The following is a 19,049-nucleotide window of genomic DNA, read 5'->3' as shown; positions in this document are numbered from 1 at the left end:
ATTTTCCTGTCCTGTTTCTAACAGAGAACCTTAAAAATATTCTGCACTCGATCAAAAACTGAGGAAAACCATGAATCAACATCTTTACGTTACCTGATGCTGCTGAAGTGAAGCAGAGCAAAGGCTACGTTCACACTGTAGGTCTTAATGCTCAATTCCGATTTTTTGATCAAATCCGATTTTTTTGTCTCCTCGTTCACACTACAAATAAAATGCGACAGCAAACGCGCTCTAGTGTGAACGCTCAAAGCGGCCCGCATGCGCAAAAGAAGATGTCACACACAACGCGCTCTGTTTAGACCAAGAACAAACAGTATTGTTTGACTGATGGCCCTTAATATAAAGACTTCGGTCTTCACGTTTCCCAATTTTTGCTTTAAGTTATTTTGTTATTTACATAATAATGTAAATAACCTAATAATGATCCTTATTGCTGTTTAAGAGAGGAGCGGTGCTTCAAAGGATAGCTGCAGATTTCTGTCAGAATCTGCAGATTATACAGTACAAACTAGAAAGCGAAAATTTCTGAAGAAATTTTAAGTGTGCCTATGCCGCCGCTAATCAGTATAGTTTGCCATTCAAACGGCTACAGAGAGCAAAACTCAGCAGAGCAGCCATTCTCCACCATGAACTATGGTAAAACCAAACACCGCTCGCGCCTCACAGATGACAGCTTACAGTTTTGTGTAAAGATGAGGTGACTTCGTACAGCCCCAATTTGTAGACGCTGTGCGCAGAGGTTCATAAGCAGACCCGACAATGTTTGCATGAACACACTTTGAAGCATTACGTTATGGACCACTTTTCACACATAGTTGCTGTACCCACACAGCCGGCTGTAGCTTTTCATCTCATAGCCCGACACATACACAAAAAAAAAAAAAAAAAAAAAAAAAAAGCAGAGAGAGCACAGACTTTACACCTGAGAGGCGTGATTGCAGATGCCGCTGAGGTGGGTCCACCTCCCCTGCAGCGGCACTGCAGACCACGCCCTGCCACACACATCAAACACATAAAATAAATATTTATGCACTTTTCATTCACTTTTTGTTTTTTGTTATTTTTACACAGTGTTCTGAATGATTAACAATGGTCTACAGCCAATCTTGTGTATTATTATACAAACTTTGGTTGTAAATGGTCAAAATTGCTAAAATTTACAACATATATGCAGCTCAACAGCGACACCTTGTGACTTATTCCAGTCACTACCTTACATATACATAACGTCTTACCTGACATTCAGTTCACCGGACACTCATACTGAATCACCAGCCCATATAAATGAAAAATAAGTCCAGCAGCCAACCAAGAGTCATCACGAAAGACTAGGGGTGACACGACAGCGTGAGCGGGCCTGGGTGTCAGCCAGCCCAGCCTGGGTGTCAGCCAGCCCGACCTGGGTGTCAGCCAAGCCGCGCTAGCCAGCTAGCTGCCATGCGGCGGTGAAACGAGAGCGTGAGCCGGCCTGGGTATCAGTCAGCCCGGCCTAGGTGTCAGCCAAGCCGCCCTAGCCAGCTAGCTGCCATGCGGCGCTAGCAGTAACATCGTGAGAGATATGGGACTTCTTGATAAAATATGGGACTTCTTGATAAAACGAGCAGATATTTGAAGTTTACACCCCTACATTCTCGCCTGAAAATAGGGGAGGCTGTCATAAAGTTCAAAATCAGTAACTTAGCGCGCACAGCTGTATAGAAACTCCGTCGTGCTAGCTAGCACGCAGTACAGTTATTGTAACTGTCAGCACAACGAAAATAAACTACACCTAAACTCGGTTTATATCTGACCCAAATAGAGTGCAGTTAATAACGTCTTACCTGAAATTCAGTTCACCAGCCGCCTGCTTCTCCTGCATTGGGTTTCCCTTATCCACGATTGAGCTCCGTGTTAGCCACCACCGGTCGATCGGTGTTTCTTTCCCCGCATACGAGGGGAAGAGACATATACCGGTGGCTAACGCGGAGCTAGCTAGCCACCGGTATATGAACAACTCAGTTATTTTTTCCACATCGACCAGCATCATCGGCCCATATAAACGAAAAATAAGTCCAGCTAAGACAAAGACTGTTTGCGGAGCGATCGGGGGTGAAAGGAGTAAGAGACGCCTCACTGAAAGCCAAGCCTGGGTGCTTTTGAGCGAAGCGGCGCTAGCTAGCCGAGCTAGCTAGCCGGCTAGCCGGCCGGCCAAACTAGCTAGCCGGCTAGCAGCAACATCGTGAGAAATCTGTTGCTAATATGGGATGTTTTGACAAAACGAGCAGATATTTGACGTTTACACACCTACATTCTCACCTGAAAACCGGTCGATCGGCGGCCGCCTCACATGTTTCTTTCCCCACATATGAGGGGAAAGAGACACATACCGGTGGCTAGCTAGCTCCGCGTTAGCCACCACCAAACAACTCAGTTAGTTTTTCCTCATCGACCAGCATCATCGGCCCATATAAACGAAAAATAAGTCCAGTGTGAAACAGTCGCTTGGCGAGCGATCGGGTGGTTTAGCGAGTGTCAGCCTCTTAAGTTTAAGACAAGCCCGGCTGCTTTTTAAGCGACGCGGCGCTAGCTACCCAGCTAGCGTCAGTACACAGGAACTACTTCCGGTAGTTATACAAAATAAAAGCGTCCACAGGGACACAGCGGCCGCCTCGCATTACTCCCGACATACCACTAGAGTGAGCCAGCACACCACAAATGAAGTTTTCTTGTTCTCCATTCATTTCAATGGGAAAAAACTTGCATTAAAATATTCATATTTAAAAAACTATAGAAGTAATAAACACCAAAAGTCATAGCAACTCATTCCAGCTCCAGCCGCACACAATGATATATCATATGTGAACCTTGTCTCAAAACTGTGGGGGGAGTTAAGGTCCAAAATTTCAGGCGGAAAAAGAATAATAATAACTAGAAAAATTTGCATTTCCTGCGAAAATGCAGTGTGGATGCTTAAAGCTGAAGCTGTATGCAAAAGGTAGCTTAAAAAGCTGAAAAGTTGCAGAAATTGTAAAAACTTTGCAGAAGCAAAAGAAGTTTGCTAAAATGGAATAACTTAGCAGAACTGCAATATCTTAGAGGAAACATAATACTTGGCAGAAATACAATAGCATAGCAGAATTTAGCAGAAATATTGTAACTTACCAGAAACATGATAACTTCTCAAAAATACAAGAATTTAGGAGAAATAGTATAAGATAACAGAAAGAATATATTTAGCCAAAAATACTTAAACATTACAGAAACACTATGATTTAGAAAAATAGTACAACAGAGCAGAAATATTGTGATTTACCAGAGACACTGTGATGAACTATGAATATTGTAATTTTAAATTAAGACCATGTTTTAGCACAAATATTATAATTTGGCAGAAATACTATAATGTAGCAGAAATACTATATTAAGCACAAATCCTATAAAAAAGCAGAAATGGTATGATTAAGCATAAATACTACATTTAGTAGAAATACTTTGTTTTAGCACAAATCCCATAAAAAGCAGAAATACTGTACTATGATTTAGTAGAAAGACTATAATTAATCAGAAATACTAAATTTAGCAGAAATACTATATTAAGCACAAATCCTATGAAAAGCAGAAATAGTATATTAAGCACAAATCCTATACAAAGCAGAAATAGTATATTAAGCACAAATCCTATAAAAGCAGAAATAGTATATTAAGCACAAATCTTATAAAATAGCAGAAATAGTGTGATTTAGCACAATAGTAATAAGTTAAACAGAAAAATTGGAAAAGCAAAATGGACAGCTGAAAAAATGCTGAACATGCTGAGGTTCCCTCAAATATACTTGTTAAATGACAAAAATCTGCAAAAAAATTTATGACAGCCACACAATTACAAATATGTACACATGAGGAAACACACATGCACAGAGAGACACACACACAAGATCCAATTCAGTCAACCAGTCTAAATATATTGAATTTGAATCTTACAATGAGATCATCCCATTAAAAGGCTTTCTCTCTCTCTCTCTCTCTCTCTGTCACACACACACACACACACACACACACACAGAGGGAGAGAGCTGCTGAATTTGAATCCACCAATCAGAGTGGCTGTGTACTTTTTCCCGCCAAAACAGGTGCTTCTGTTTACACACGCAGCACAGAGAGAGACACTGGATTATTGCAGTCTATTTCTCATAGTGAGGACTCCCCTCAAACAAATGACCATAATTTCCTAACTGTAGGGGCTAGAGCGGTCATTCTTACACCGTTTTGTTCAGAAGAGATGGGGGAATCTTCAAGTGTTGACAATTTATCATTAAAATATGAATTTTTAGAGATATATGACGTGGATGACTTATTGACTTAGAAGCCACGAATTCCCCAATATGCAAATTTGAATGGCTGAGGCCACATATATGATTGGCTGGCTGGGAAGCCGTGCAGGCCCTGATTTGTGGATTTGAATTCCTCAGCCCTCAGATATGATTGGCTGGCTTAGAAGCCATGAAAGCCCCAATATGCAAATTTGAATGCCTCAGGACACATATATGATTGGCTGGGAAGCCGTGCAGGCCCTGATTTGAAAATTTGAATTTCTCAGTCTTCACAGAGGATTGGCTGCCTGGGGACCTGGCAGAAATATATAGAAATACTATGATTAAGCATAAATACTACATTTAGTAGAAATACTATGTTTTAGCACAAATACTATAAAAAGCAGAAATACTATAATTTAGCAGAAATACTATATTAAGCACAAATCCTATAAAAAGCAGAAATACTATATCAGGCACAAATCCTATAAAAAGCAGAAATAGTATGATTAAGCATAAATACTACATTTAGCAGAAATACTATATTTTGCACAAATCTTATAAAATAGCAGAAATACTATGATTTAGCAGAATAGTAATAACTTACAAAATTACAAATATGGAGGCATATTGAAACACAAATGCACAGAGGGACACACAAACACAGGCTCTAATCCAGTCAACCAGTCTAACTATATTCAATTTAAATCCTACAATGACATGCTGCCAAATAAGGGCAGGGTCCTCTCTCTCCCACTAAACACACACACACACACGCACACACACACACACACAGAGGGAGAGAGCTGCCGAATTTAAATCCACCAATCAGAGTGGCTGTTTACGTTTTCCCGCCAAAACAGGTGCATCCTTTTTACACACGCAGCACAGAGAGGCACGGGATTATTGCAGTCTATTTCTCATAGTGACGACTCCCCTCAAACAAATGACCATAATTTCCTAACTGTAGGGGCTAGAAGGGTCATTCTTACACCGTTTTGTTCAGAAGAGATGGGGGAATCTTCAAGTGTTGACAATTTATCATTAAAATATGAATTTTTAGAGATATATGACATGGATGACTTGTTGACTTAGAAGCCACGAATTCCCCAATATGCAAATTTGAATGCCTGGAGCCCACATACATGATTGGCTGGCTGGGAAGCTGTGCAGGCCCTGATTTGTGGATTTGAATTCCTCAGCCCTCAGATATGATTGGCTGGCTTAGAAGCCATGAAGGCCCCAATATGCAAATTTGAATGCCTCAGGACACATATGTGATTGGCTGGGAAACCGTGCAGGCCCTGATTTGAAAATTTGAATGTCTAAGTCCTCACAGAGGATTGGCTGCCTGGGGACCTGGCAGAAATATATAGAAATACTATGATTAAGCATAAATACTACATTTAGTAGAAATACTATGTTTTAGCACAAATCCTATAAAAAGCAGAAATACTATAATTTAGCAGAAATACTATATTAAGCACAAATCCTATAAAAAGCAGAAATAGTATGATTAAGCATAAATACTACATTTAGTAGAAATATTATGTTTTAGCACAAATCCTATAAAAAGCAGAAATACTATAATTTAGCAGAAATACTATATTAAGCACAAATCCTATTAAAAGCAGAAATACTATATTAGGTACAAATCCTATAAAAAGCAGAAATACTATATTAGGCACAAATCCTATAAAAAGCAGAAATACTATAATTTAGCAGAAATACTATGTTAGGCACAAACCCTATAAAAAAAAGAAATACTATAATTTAGCAGAAATACTATATTAGGCACATATCTTATGAAAAGCAGAAATAGTATGATTTAGCAGAAATACTGTATTTAGCACAAGTACCGAAAAGTACCAGAAATACTATGATTTAGCAGAATAGTAATAACTTACAAAATTACAAATATGGAGGCATATTGAAACACAAATGCACAGAGGGACACACAAACACAGACTCTAATCCAGTCAACCAGTCAAACTATATTCAATTTAAATCCTACAATGACATGCTGCCAAAAAAGGGCAGGGTCCTCTCTCTCCCACTAAACACACACACACACACATACACACACACACACACACACACACACACACACACACACACACACACACACACAGAGGGAGAGAGCTGCCGAATTTAAATCCACCAATCAGAGTGGCTGTTTACGTTTTCCCGCCAAAACAGGTGCATCCTTTTTACACACACAGCACAGAGAGGCACAGGATTATTGCAGTCTATTTCTCATAGTGACGACTCCCCTCAAACAAATGACCATAATTTCCTAACCGTAGGGGCTAGAGCGGTCATTCTTACACCGTTTTGTTCAGAAGAGATGGGGGAATCTTCCAGTGTTTACAATTTATCATTAAAATATGAATTATTAAAGATATTTGACTTCTAATGCACCATAACTGAGTAGAGCGAACCAAAAACTGCCTTGACTTGCCCTCAAACAACGCTTTGTAACTTGAAATCTGTTTGGAGTATCGATATCATTCTTTCACCGTAAGAGACAGCAGGCTTTGGTGAACAATCATGGAAATTTTCAGGTCTCTGTGGAAATCCAACAAAAAGTTATGACGAGAGAAAAAAGTGGTTCATTTCCACAGTTTGAAATCTGAAGAAATCTGAGCGAGGGACAAATTTCCTACCCTCAAACAAGTCCAATTCATTTCAGAACGGTAATAGGTGAGAAAGAAATTCTTGAATTGTGAGTGTCAGGAGTGTCTGAAGATATACCGGGACAAGCCTCATGTCTTAAAGTCGCTTCGTTAAGGAGATATGACGATTCGAATATGCCTCTCATTACAGAAATCCAGCGATGATTTTGAACAAGCTCTCCATTGACTTTATATGGAGAGTTTTGAGACCTTGTGTTGGTCTGAGGAGATTTGCGAAAATTCTATAAATCCCACAACAATGATGGTGACATTTTCTGAAAGCCAGCAAAAATACCTACGTTTTGATGTATAATTTGTGGAAGTTGAGTGAAAATTGAGCAAGTAGCAAGAAGTTGTTCGGACATGAAGTGAAAATTGCAAAACCTTCAGTGACACACTGGAAGCCAAGAGCATAGCAACCATAACAACGCATGTATTTTCTGAAAAATCACAATTGTGCAACTCAAAACTTTAAGAGGCATAAAAGTAAAACAGTAAAAGATTTGAAAAAGCTGAATCATACCTGAATAGCCCAATAATTTGTGAACATTTTAAAGTTTGAATGGTTGTTCTAGGTGAAAGTATGAGGAAGTAGTTAAGTTTCAAAAACAAGCAAAATTTAGCAGAGTTTTGGAAGTTTCCCATTCATTTCAATGGGACAAATTAAAGGAAAAAAGCTTAATATTTTAAAAAGTATAATAGCAAAAAATAGCAAAAATCATAGCAGAAATTAGCAGAAATAGCAGAATAGTTTAAAATTTGAACGGTGAAAATCGGCTGAAAATTGTGGAAGTAGTTAGCGGACGAAAAACGAGCAACTTGAAGAATAATAAAGTATAAAGAGAAACAGGAACTCAATAGTGTGGATGCTTAAAGCATCCACACAATAATAATAATAATAAATCCGAGCAATAGTAATAAGTGTGCCTTCGCATAGGCACACTTAATAAAATGTTTACGTTGTCTTCCCAACAGTTTCACTGACATCTACACTGGATGGCCAGGAAGCGTTCGCGATGTCTTCTCGGGCGCTGATAATTGGCTTCAGTCTTGTGTCGGTGACGTAAAAGGCGGATTTAATGCGACTTGACCGTTCAAACAGCAGTCGCTTTCTAAAACATCGGATATGTATCGGATTCAGCACCACATACGAAAGTGACCCAGATCGGATTTGAAAATATCGGATTTGCGCCGTTCACACTGTCATAGCATGATCGGATATGGGTCGCATAGGGTCAAAAAAATCGGATTTGATGCGCTTTCGCCTGCAGTGTGAACGTAGCCAAAGTTACAGAGGTTTGATTACAGACACAATGAAGCAATTTGGCATCACTTTAAAAAGTTTACATTTCTTCCTGACTGAACAGCAGAAATGAGGCTTTACTGTCATTTTTGGAGGAAAAAAAAACAGAGGCCGACAGCACTGAACACAACTGTAGACTCGTGCGTAACAAGCAAGAGAATAATGCAGAAAACTGAGATGTTTGATGGTAAACTGGTCTCTGAGTACGCTGAGAGAGAGCGCTGTGAGGAACTGTGATTTTATCGTGGTGGAAGCAAAAGTAAAAGAGAATTCATGACGATGTTTATCGAACGTGTAGTTCGGATCTTCTTTTGCTGCTGGTTCAGTGAACTTTGGCTGGAGTGATGAAACCTGCAGCCTCAGAATCTGTGAGACGTCGGCTTTCAGCCCCGGGGGCGTGTCCGTACCATTGAGTGACCGTGTACCTGCTCTCATTTACTGTTTCACCTGTTTGGCGGGTGCTGAAATAGTTCTGTGACCTTTAACCTGAGATTCTGGCGTTTCTGGCAAAATGTATTTATAGTTAAAAATCGATTCAGGATTTAATGAATGAATATCGTTTTATTCAAACTAAAATCATTTTGAATCGGAAAAAACGATTTTTTAAACCCACCCCGAGTCCCCTGAGACTCCCAGGTTAAAGTTTACAGCAGAAATAAACATGTTTACAGCCTGATGCACTGATGTACATTTAAGGAGGACTGGTTCGGTTTGAGTCTGCAGTCTCAGAGGAGGAAGCTCATGTAAAACATACTGACGGCTGCATTACGTGTGAGTATTCTCTGTGAGGAACCAAAGCTCAACACCAGCTGATTCAGACCGGAATAAACCCTTATGTCACCAATAACAACCATGAATACACCTCTGAGTTTAGTCAAAGTCAAAGTCAACTTTATTGTCAATTCTGCCACATGTACAGGACATACAGAGAATAGAAACTACGTTACTCTCAATCCCTAGATAAAATAGCAAATGAACATTTAAATATAAGAGTGATTAAAAAATGCAGGTAAAATAATTAAAAACTAAAAATTTAAATAAATACAATACAATTTTACATATAACAAGAAAGCTATACAATATACAATATAATGGGTAAATGACATTGGGTGTAAACCACCTTAACTCCACCCTCTCACATCCACCCGGTTTATCGGACACATTCACACGTTCTTTCCTTTCACAGGAAGTACAGTTTCTCTCAGAAGACACTTTGATTTCCAGGTACCTGTTTAGCCCCTCCCTCTCGCAGTCATTTGTCCTGACCCTGCAGGTGCAGGTGAGGTGAACAGATCGGGGCTAAGAGGCTGAGTGGATTCAGTCTCAGCTCTAAAGAAGAAACTTGGCTGCACAGTTAGAGGTTTGATTTCTGAATGTGACCGTGTTCAGAAATCTCTGAACCTCTCAGCCGGTGTCGTCACCGCCGTTTGTGGCAGCACATCGTGTGGGCGGGACTCGTCACCAGGGAAAAATGGGGATGTCTATTTCCGAGCAGCGAGATAAGGCGGACAGAGACAGGAATGGGGCGACGCCAGTCCTTTGCACAATGGTGGCGACAGTGGTGATGAGCTGTCAAGATACTGTTGCCATAGAGACAAAAACCAGAGACTTATGAAGCGACTGGATTTGTCCAAAGTCCTTCAATCTCAGAAAAACGCAAACCCTGTTTAAGTGCGAACACTGATGGATCTGAACTCTTTCATACTTATTTTTCCTAAAGATAATTATAACATGTGCCAATTCCTGTTTTTGATTTTAGACCAATAAGATTCAGCAGCTCATAGGACCGCCTTCAGCAACAATAAGCTGCTGTGATGGTTTCTACTTTTCTTTACGGCGTTGCTTCAGCTCACAGAGGTTTTCAGCACAGCTCTTTGAAGCTGCAGCATCTCAGTCAAGCTGAGCTCTGCGCTGTGACATCACCATCGCTGCAGCTTCATTCTGTCCTTCTTCAGCTGTTCTGTTGCAGATTTGCAGCTGTGATTGGATCTTTGTCCTGCTGATGACTCAGTTTGGTCCAAGCTGTAGCTGTGGGACACATGTGACTCTACTTCGGGCGATCGTGGCTCAAGAGTTGGGAGTTCGCCTTGTAATCAGAAGGTTGCCGGTTCGAGCTCCGGCTTAGACAGTCTCGGTCGTTGTGTCCTTGGGCAAGACACTTCACCTGTTGCCTACTGGTGGTGGTCAGAGGGCCCGGTGGCGCCAGTGTCCGGCAGCCTCGCCTCTGTCAGTGCGGCCCAGGCTGGCTGTGGCTACAATGTAGCTGCCATCACCAGTGTGTGAATGTGTGTGTGAATGGGTGGGTGACTGGATATGTAAAGCGCTTTGGGGTCCTTAGGAACTAGTAAAGTGCTATATAAATACAGGCCATTTACCATTCTGTATACTGAGGAGTTCACGGTCCACTCCTCCCCGTGCTCACAGCTGGTCTGAGGAGTTGGTTTTGACAAACGTCTCCTCTGTAGTCTCGTCTGTTCCAGCAGTCTTGTTCTTTGTTCAGATGCAGCTTTGCAAACCTAAGCTGTGCTGCTAACCTTTCCAAACCTGCCATGACCTTTAACCTTAAGCCTGCTAACTGAGGCCTGTAGAATCTGCAGTGGAGCACAGCCCGGTCTGACCTCAGGGGGACTTTGCTGGACGTCCATTCCTGAGAGGACTGTGGCATTAACACACACCTGAACGCTCCAAACCTCTGCTTTACAGATGTGCTCACTCTTACTGATGCTCAACTAATCAAGTGCGTTGATTAGCAGCACCTGTCTGGTAATCAAAACAGGCGGGGGGGGGACAAGGTCTTGTGAGAGACTTTACTCGACGTCAGCGGGCTAACTCCCGACGCCTTCAGGTTAATGGGTTCCTCGTCTCACCAGGACTGCAGAGTGGGGACGCTCACAGATGACTCCTAAATAAAATCCCACATAGTTCCCACTGATGTGGGGTCAAAGGTCACACTCTGCTCTGCAACCTCCTGTGGTTAATCTACACAGGCTCCACGTAAAGCTGCCGTCTGCTGACATCATCATGTGTGCCCCTCCTCCTAGTTAAAGATAAGATCAATATTGATCGTACATAAAGTCAGTTTAGTGAGGACGCGTTATTACCGTCCATCACGCCGCTGACTTAAAGAAGTGAGTCACTGCTCAACCTGGAAACGCGCTCAGTGCTAATGAATCAACACCACGCTGTCGGGTGGTGGCGATGATGTTTTGGGGGAAACAGAATTAGAAGCTGCCTCCTTCGCTCTGACAGCCCTGTCACCGTGCAGATGACAGCGCCGCTATTCATGGTTTATAATTGTTTCAAACATTTGAGTCTAAACATTTATTCACCCTGTAAATCCACTTTATTGTGTTATATTCACACATTAATGCAGCATATGAAAGCTCTTGGTTACTTTTAGAATTTAACTGTTATTATGTGAAATTCTTTTCATGTAACTGAGATATTTTATTTCTAACAGTTTGCATTTAGTGTTTAATTTCATGTTCTTAACGTCTGGGATGAAAAAAAAGAATATTTCTGATTAAAAATACTTATGGGGATAGTTTTGACTGCTAATTTAAATGGCTGAATGATAACGTCCCACTGTGATCAGGTGGTCATCACCGAGTGAAGATCTGGATCGTGTTTATCTTTTCAATATTCGTCAGCGTTTATTTTTTGTTTGATGTCCTTTATTAAATTGTACATTTACTGTTTTCTTGTTTTTATGCATCATGTCTTAATTTTAATGAACTGTAAATTGTCTTTATCCAGCATCATTTCATACAATTTATTTTATTTGTATATTCTAAACATACTCGGGGTATAATTACAGTTAACTGGTCATTTTGGGCACATAAGCTCCGCCCACCTACTGATCAAACTTTTGGTTTGTGAGGGATAGCCAATCAGAAGAACGCTGATTTCATGGAGGAATTAAAATAGTTTGAGGATGATCCTACAGGCTGCAGAAAAGCCCAGAATCAGTAAAATATGGATTATTTTGAACTGTGAATCATGCAAAGCTGCTCTAACAGTTAGAATAAAAATATGGAGCTGGATAACTTTCATGATAAGCCTACTGTGATCAAACTAAACTGCAGCCTGAGGTGGTCATGAGGTGCTAAGCATTAGAACAAACATGGATCAGGCTAATTCCTGAAAAGACCAGTTCAGCTCCGGTGGGGTTTAAAGGAGTCAGACACTGGTTGAACTGGGCTGTGGGCCATTTAGGTACTGAAAGTCCATTAGGACACACACACAATTGCAGACACACAAACACACACTTGGGCATTATTGGTGTCAACTGAAGCTGAAAAGCAGATTTCCACACGATCACCAGTCTCCCACACCTCAAGGTCAGAGATCACCTGTCAGCTGCAAAAGCACTGTTTAGCCAGCTCACAGACACACACAAACAGTAAACTGGCTGTGTGTGTCTGTTCGTGAGAGACACACAAACAAATGACAGCGCATAAACAAACACAGATGGAGCCCAAACCAAAGGAAGGAAGCGATGCTGATACATTCATGTCAGTAACGACTGCAGTAAATATAAACCAACGGATGCCTAAAAATAAATCTCTCAGGTCTGGACCTGGAAAACGAGTCTACAGTCTAGAGTGGATCACGGCCACAGAAGGTCGCTGCTAATTTCACTTTTCAGAGGCCGACGTTTAGCAACGAAAACCAAAAGCAAAGGCACAAAGCATGAAGTAAGGAGAGCCTTCAAGAGAGTGAACACCAGGAAAGCAGCAGGACCAGACGGCATCCCAGGTCGTATCCTCAGAGACTGCGCATACCAGCTAGCTCCTGTGTTCACTGAGATATTCAACATCTCTTTATCTCAGTCGGTGATCCCCACATGCTTCAAAGAGTCCATCATTGTTCCTGTCCCGAAGACACCCCCCCTGCTTCTCTCAATGACTATCGCCCTGTAGCCCTCACCTCAGTAGTGATGAAGTGCTTTGAACGCCTGGTCAGAGACTTCATCATTTCTTCACTACCAGACACACTGGACCCACTACAGTTCGCTTACCGTCCAAATCGTTCCACAGACGATGCCATCTCTCATCTCCTCCACACATCACTCACTCACTTGGACACTAGAAGGGGGAATTATGTTAAAATGCTCTTCATAGACTACAGCTCTGCATTTAACACCATAATTCCCTCCACACTCACCACCAAGCTGGAGCATCTGGGACTCAGCTCATCTATGTGTCAGTGGATCTCCAACTTCCTAACTGGCAGACCACAGGCAGTAAGGATGGGCGGACATGTCTCAGCCTCCACCACTCTCAGCACTGGAGCCCCCCAGGGGTGTGTTCTGAGCCCCCTGCTGTACTCTTTGTACACATATGACTGTGTGGCCACTACCAGCTCCACCACCATCATCAAGTTTGCTGACGACACCGTCGTGGTGGGCCTGATCTCTGATAACAACGAGACGGCCTACCTGAAGGAGATTAGGAATCTGGAGAACTGGTGCCAGAGGAACAACCTCCTTCTAAACGTCAGTAAGACAAAGGAGCTGATAGTGGACTTCAGCACTAAGCAGGAGAGGAACTACCAGACCCCCGTCATCAACGAGTGCCCAGTGGAGAGAGTGGACAGCTTCAAATACCTCGGAGTTCACATCACGCAGGACCTGTCATGGTCCTGTCACATCAACACCGTGGTGAAAAAGGCCCGTCAGCGTCTCTACCACCTCAGACGCTTGAGAGACTTCCAACTGCCCTCCAAGGTGCTCAGGAACTTTTACTCGTGCACCATAGAGAGCATCCTGACGGGAAACATCTTAACCTGGTTCGGGAACAGCACCATGCAGGACAGACGAGCTCTACAGAGGGTTGTGCGGTCAGCTGAGCGCACCATCCGCTCCGAGCTCCCTGACCTGCACTCAATCTACAGCAGGCGGTGCTGGACCAAGGCCAGGAAGATGGTGAAGGACCTCAGCCATCCCAACAACAGACTGTTCTCTCTGCTGAGGTCAGGAAAGCGATTCCGCTCCCTGAAGACCAACACAGAGAGACTGAGGAGGAGCTTCTTCCCGCAGGCGATACGGTCTCTCAATCACACCACCACACAGTACTGACCCACACATATGGTTCTTACACACACACTGGACTTTCTGGACATTGTTTTTGCACAACACTGGTCACTATATTCTTCATTTCCGGTTAATACTTGTACAGCTGCTGTTATTGTGTATATATTTATTTATATTTAGATTTCTTCATACATTCTTATATAGTTCTATATTGTGTATTGTGTATTTTGTTGTACAGTTATTTTATTTTCAACTTTAATTTATATATTTATCTTTATCTTATTCTTCCCAGTTAAATTTACCCTTCATTCCAATTTGTGTTGTACAGTTATTTCATTTTTAACCTTAATTTATATTTTATTCCTTCCTAGTTAAATTTACCCTTTTTAATTTTTCATATTTATTTCCTATCTTATTCATAGCCTTTTCCTTTTTTTGTTCTCTTTAGGTCACGAGCAGTTGTCCAAGCATTTCACTGCATATCGTACTGTGTATGACTGTGTACGTGACAAATAAAATTTGAATTTGAATTTGAATTTGATCCCACAAATCTGCTCAGAAATACTGCAGCGTGCACTAAAAAGGATGGGCTCGCTCAAAATTACACTTCAAAAGAAGTACAGCAAAGCATCGACTGTATAATAAAGATGGAGCTAATGACTGTGCATTCATTCTTTGTTAAGTCCCATTTTTATGCTTCAACTTAAGCATTTTACAAAGACAGAAATACCTGCTAATTAATGCTGGAGCTCAGACGTCACAGACAGTCTGTTCAAACGATATCTGGGGTCCAACTGTAAAAACACGGCCCAGAGGTCCCATTCAGAGGACAGCTAGCAGCTACGGCTACTGTCAGTCAAAGAGGCCACGCCCATAATAATGGAAACATTTTGGTTTTAATACAATTTAAACAGCTAAGTTATAAAAACCTTTTCTCCCCGTACAGTTGTTATGAAATGATCTATAAAAACCAGAACAGTTTGTGCATCGAGCTGTAAACACGTTTATTTCTGCTGTAAAGTTTAACATGGGAGTGAATGGTGATGGACTCACTGCTGCCTCTGCTGGATGCTAGAGGAACCTCAGCATGGAGGTGGTTTGATCTAAACCAGGCAGAATTTACTGATATCTGAGCCGTTTGAATAAAGATGTTTATTCAAAGAAAATGTATATAAGTATAACTGTGGTGTACAACACGTTCTGGGTTATTATGGTGGACTCACCCAAACGAGTAGACCTGGCTGGGTTTCTTCATGGTCACCCAGGAGCTGATGAGACAGGTGCTCAAACTGCAGGTCAGAGGAAGGAGAAGAGGAGGATGAGAGGAAGCAAGGGTGATGGCAGGGAAAGAGAAATTGGGTGATTGATGGAGTGGAAGGAGGAGGACAGACGAGAGAAGGGCAGATAGGAAGAGTCAGCGAGAGACAAGCGGCAGAAAAAAGAAACCAACACGACACAGAGGTCGGCCCAAGTTCACCTCCTCCTGATTTATTTTTCATTCATAACATCTCAGAATTTATTTTTCATAAGGAGCAGAACATGAAGGTACAAAGCTACGCTGAGCAGGCTGAGTGCAATCTGCCATCAGTTTCTGCGCTCAACCCGTCGATCAACCTGCCAAACATCTTCAACCGGCTCTAATCTATTAGACTAGTCTAGTCTGCAACCTGCTCCGGAGTTTCTGTAACTCTCCCGAGACTGTTAAAGACCTCAATAAATACAAACTAAGATTAAACAACCACATTTTGTGTCACGTTAGATTTTTTATTTTTTTAAATGGAAACCTCCAGACACCAGTGGCAAACCTGTTCTGCAGAAGCTTTCAGTTATCCAGAGCTACACTGTCACGTTTTAATAAACTATTTCAACTTTAAAGTGCCAATAAAATCAGAGGAAACAGAAATATGAGGTAACCCACTCACCTGAAGAGGTCAAAGATGGTGAGGTACGTGTAGGCAGTTAAAGCTGAAACGACAAAACAAAAAAAGACAGTCGAGTTAGAATTTTTGTAATTTCATGTATTTGAGGATTTATCTTCATCTACATTCTGGACGCATGTATACGCATAAAAGAGGTAACTGATTAGAATAAGACATTTAATAAAATTACCCACAACATTTAAATTGTCTTCTTTTGGTGAATTAAATGTCATGAATACAACTTCGTGTATTAACCAGCATCTGTAATGAAGCGAGAGGTTGATTCATCACATCTCTGAGACAGTTCTAACATCAAACTGTGTCTGATGGAGTTTGGCAAAAACACACAAACTGAAACACAAAGTCTGACCTGCAGATCTGTTGCCATCATCTGGTACTTACAGTTGCAGCAGATCCTCAAAAACCATTAAATGTTTTTCACTGACTTTAAAGTGAGTGAAGGTGCTACAATCAGTTTGTTAGCAACGAACTGAAAAGTGCCCACGGTCGGACACCCATCCATCAGGGTAAAGAGAACTGAACAAAGTTTGTACACAGAGAAGTCAAGCTCAGCACTATAAAATGCCAAATCCACAGTGCTTGCCTATGAAAATTTAAAAATAAACATAAATTAAAAGCCAAAGTGAAATCTCTCCTTATATATCGAACAGCGTTCTGTTCTATAATCTCCTCTCGCTGCCTGTTTGCATCCGTCCTTTAATTACTGCCATCTTATGGTCACAGTTTGCTATTGTCTCTGGAAGCAAGGCCTGAAACTGTCGAGCTGAGCAGGCAGCAGCTTTTCTTTGCTGTAGTTAGCTTGTACGCATTAACAAGCTAACTACAGTAGCTTGTTAACATATAGCTTTCATTGTTATTTGCCTGCTTTAGCTAGTGGTAGAAAGCTAACAGCTCTGCATTAAGGTGAGGTAAGACGTTCTTCTTTGATCTCAGAGATGGTAAAGCTTCGCTTTCTAACAGTATCGAGTCAAAAATGGTAAATATATTTCATGTTCATTTATTCTGGTCTTACTGACCACTCAAGGTACCTGATACCTCAAAAACATGCCCATTAGTGCAGCATGTTGTCTATCACAAACACACATATACACTGATGGATGCATTGGGGACAACTGGGTGTTCTGTCTATGGCCCTTCCAAGCCACTGTAGATTATTTTGGGATGCTAAAATAATCCCTAGGCTTAGTGAAATCTAATATTTTTACCCAGTTTGGGGCATTTTGTTGGCATTTCATCCTTGAGTTGTACAGTGTGAGGTTTACTGTTCATAAATTAACTTCCATGTAATCCAGCGGTTGCTGGTGCGATCAGGGGAACACACGGAGAGTTTTACGACTGTCCAAATGAAACGGGTCGGTTTATACAGATTGTTTACTACCAGGCTTGACTGCTAGCCACTAAATCAGTCACTGAGTTAACAAGTCAGTAAATCACGCGGGCAGACAGTCAGCCAGGCTTTCACCGAGTTAATCACCCAGACTAATTACCTGGCTCGTTTCCAGCCAGGTAAGCTGAAGCGGCAGTTAGCCAGTTAGTAGACCAATTAGGCAGTCGGCCAACAAAGTAATCAGTCTGTTAACCAGCCAGATACAAATATCGGCCTGGCTTAAACCCTGCCAGTCCGTCTGTCGATCTTTCGGCCTGTCTGTCTGTCCTAATGCTTGCCTTCCTGTAATCAGGCTGTGCTGTGGGGGATGAGGAGAGCGGATTAGAGCGGCTTTGTGCTGAGAGGAACATTTTGTTTCCCCACCACCGCCGTTCATGTTGGCCAACCTGACGTCCTGTAATCCTGACAGAGAGGCCCCGCGGCAAAAACCCAAAGAGAGGCAGACGGACAGAGAGGGAGACGGGCGGGAGGGCTGAGTGACAGATCGACAGGCTGGGAGAGGGAGGCGGAGGGAGACAGATGGATGGATCGAGGCAGGAAGACGGGCAGAGAGAGGGAGGTGAGAAGGCGGATAGACAGCATGATGGACGTGTGGACGGACGGGTGCAAAGAGGGAAAGTGAAAGAGTGAGAAAGAGTGAGAGACGACCCCTAAATGTGGCGAGAGTAGACAAGAAAAGGGAGATTGAACCAAAGAAAAGTGTTTTATAACAATGGTTTGGATTCTAAAAGAAAAATCTATTCACGTGATCCTCGTGGAGAATAAAGTATGACTAGTCTCTGTACAGGTGCCAGTGCGACCAACAGCATTTATTTCAACTTTGATGAGCATGAAGTCGTAAACAGTTCATGGAAAGACAAGAAGCCCTTCTTACATACCGATTACATCCTTCAGATTGATTGCTAACAGCTGTGGCTCTGATAAACTATTAATAAATTATTTACAGTTAGATTACTGCTCAGTGCTCCAAATCAATACCCACATTTATCATCTGTTCAGCCTTTTAATCACGTCCTGCTGTCACAGAGGGACTGGAATAGTTTTTTCCAGACTTAACGTAAGAACTCGTCAATAACACTGATAATCTAATTAAAATGTGAATTAAAATACATTCATGTCAGTTGTACTTAGACACCATCCACCTGCTTCATCGCGGCCCCGGCATGCTCCAACAGCCAGTCAGACAAATTTGCTTCGTTAAGTAACAAAAAAGAAAACAGCAAAGCAGGAAGCCGGCCTCCAAACCAGTCCAGAGGTATCAGAACTGAGACACTGGGCCCTGATTTAGGGGCTTTTCCTCCCCGCTGTTACTGTGCTGGCTCATCGTAGGGTCTTTACCTTACACGCCTCGAGGAGACTGCTGCTGGGATTTATCACCATATAAACAACTTTACTGCACTAAATTTGACCTCTGACCTCAG

The 19,049-nt window shown here is 41.9% G+C and overlaps 1 protein-coding gene across 4 annotated transcripts in view; it reads right to left on the bottom strand.

Moving 5' to 3' along the window:
* The window catches only part of slc30a6 (solute carrier family 30 member 6), a 69,357-nt gene that overhangs the window by 25,268 nt on the left and 25,040 nt on the right, over positions 1-19,049 (bottom strand). Inside the window, exons 5-6 of one of the 4 annotated variants that reach the window (XM_026190990.1) lie at positions 16,224-16,266; positions 15,525-15,590 (exon numbers count right to left, since the gene is read on the bottom strand). In XM_026190990.1, the coding sequence (XP_026046775.1) occupies positions 15,525-15,590; positions 16,224-16,266 (109 nt within the window). Of the gene's footprint in view, positions 1-1,820; positions 2,018-2,295; positions 2,751-15,524; positions 15,591-16,223; positions 16,267-19,049 lie in introns of those variants that run through there. The other 3 variants (XM_026190993.1, XM_026190991.1, XM_026190994.1) reach the window with 3 other exon arrangements.

The sequence above is a fragment of the Astatotilapia calliptera genome, chromosome 13 (genome assembly GCF_900246225.1).
Source record: "Astatotilapia calliptera chromosome 13, fAstCal1.2, whole genome shotgun sequence".
Classification (NCBI taxonomy): domain Eukaryota; kingdom Metazoa; phylum Chordata; class Actinopteri; order Cichliformes; family Cichlidae; genus Astatotilapia; species Astatotilapia calliptera.
Note: the sequence above shows the minus strand (reverse complement) of the source record. Positions and strands in the feature narration are given on the sequence as shown.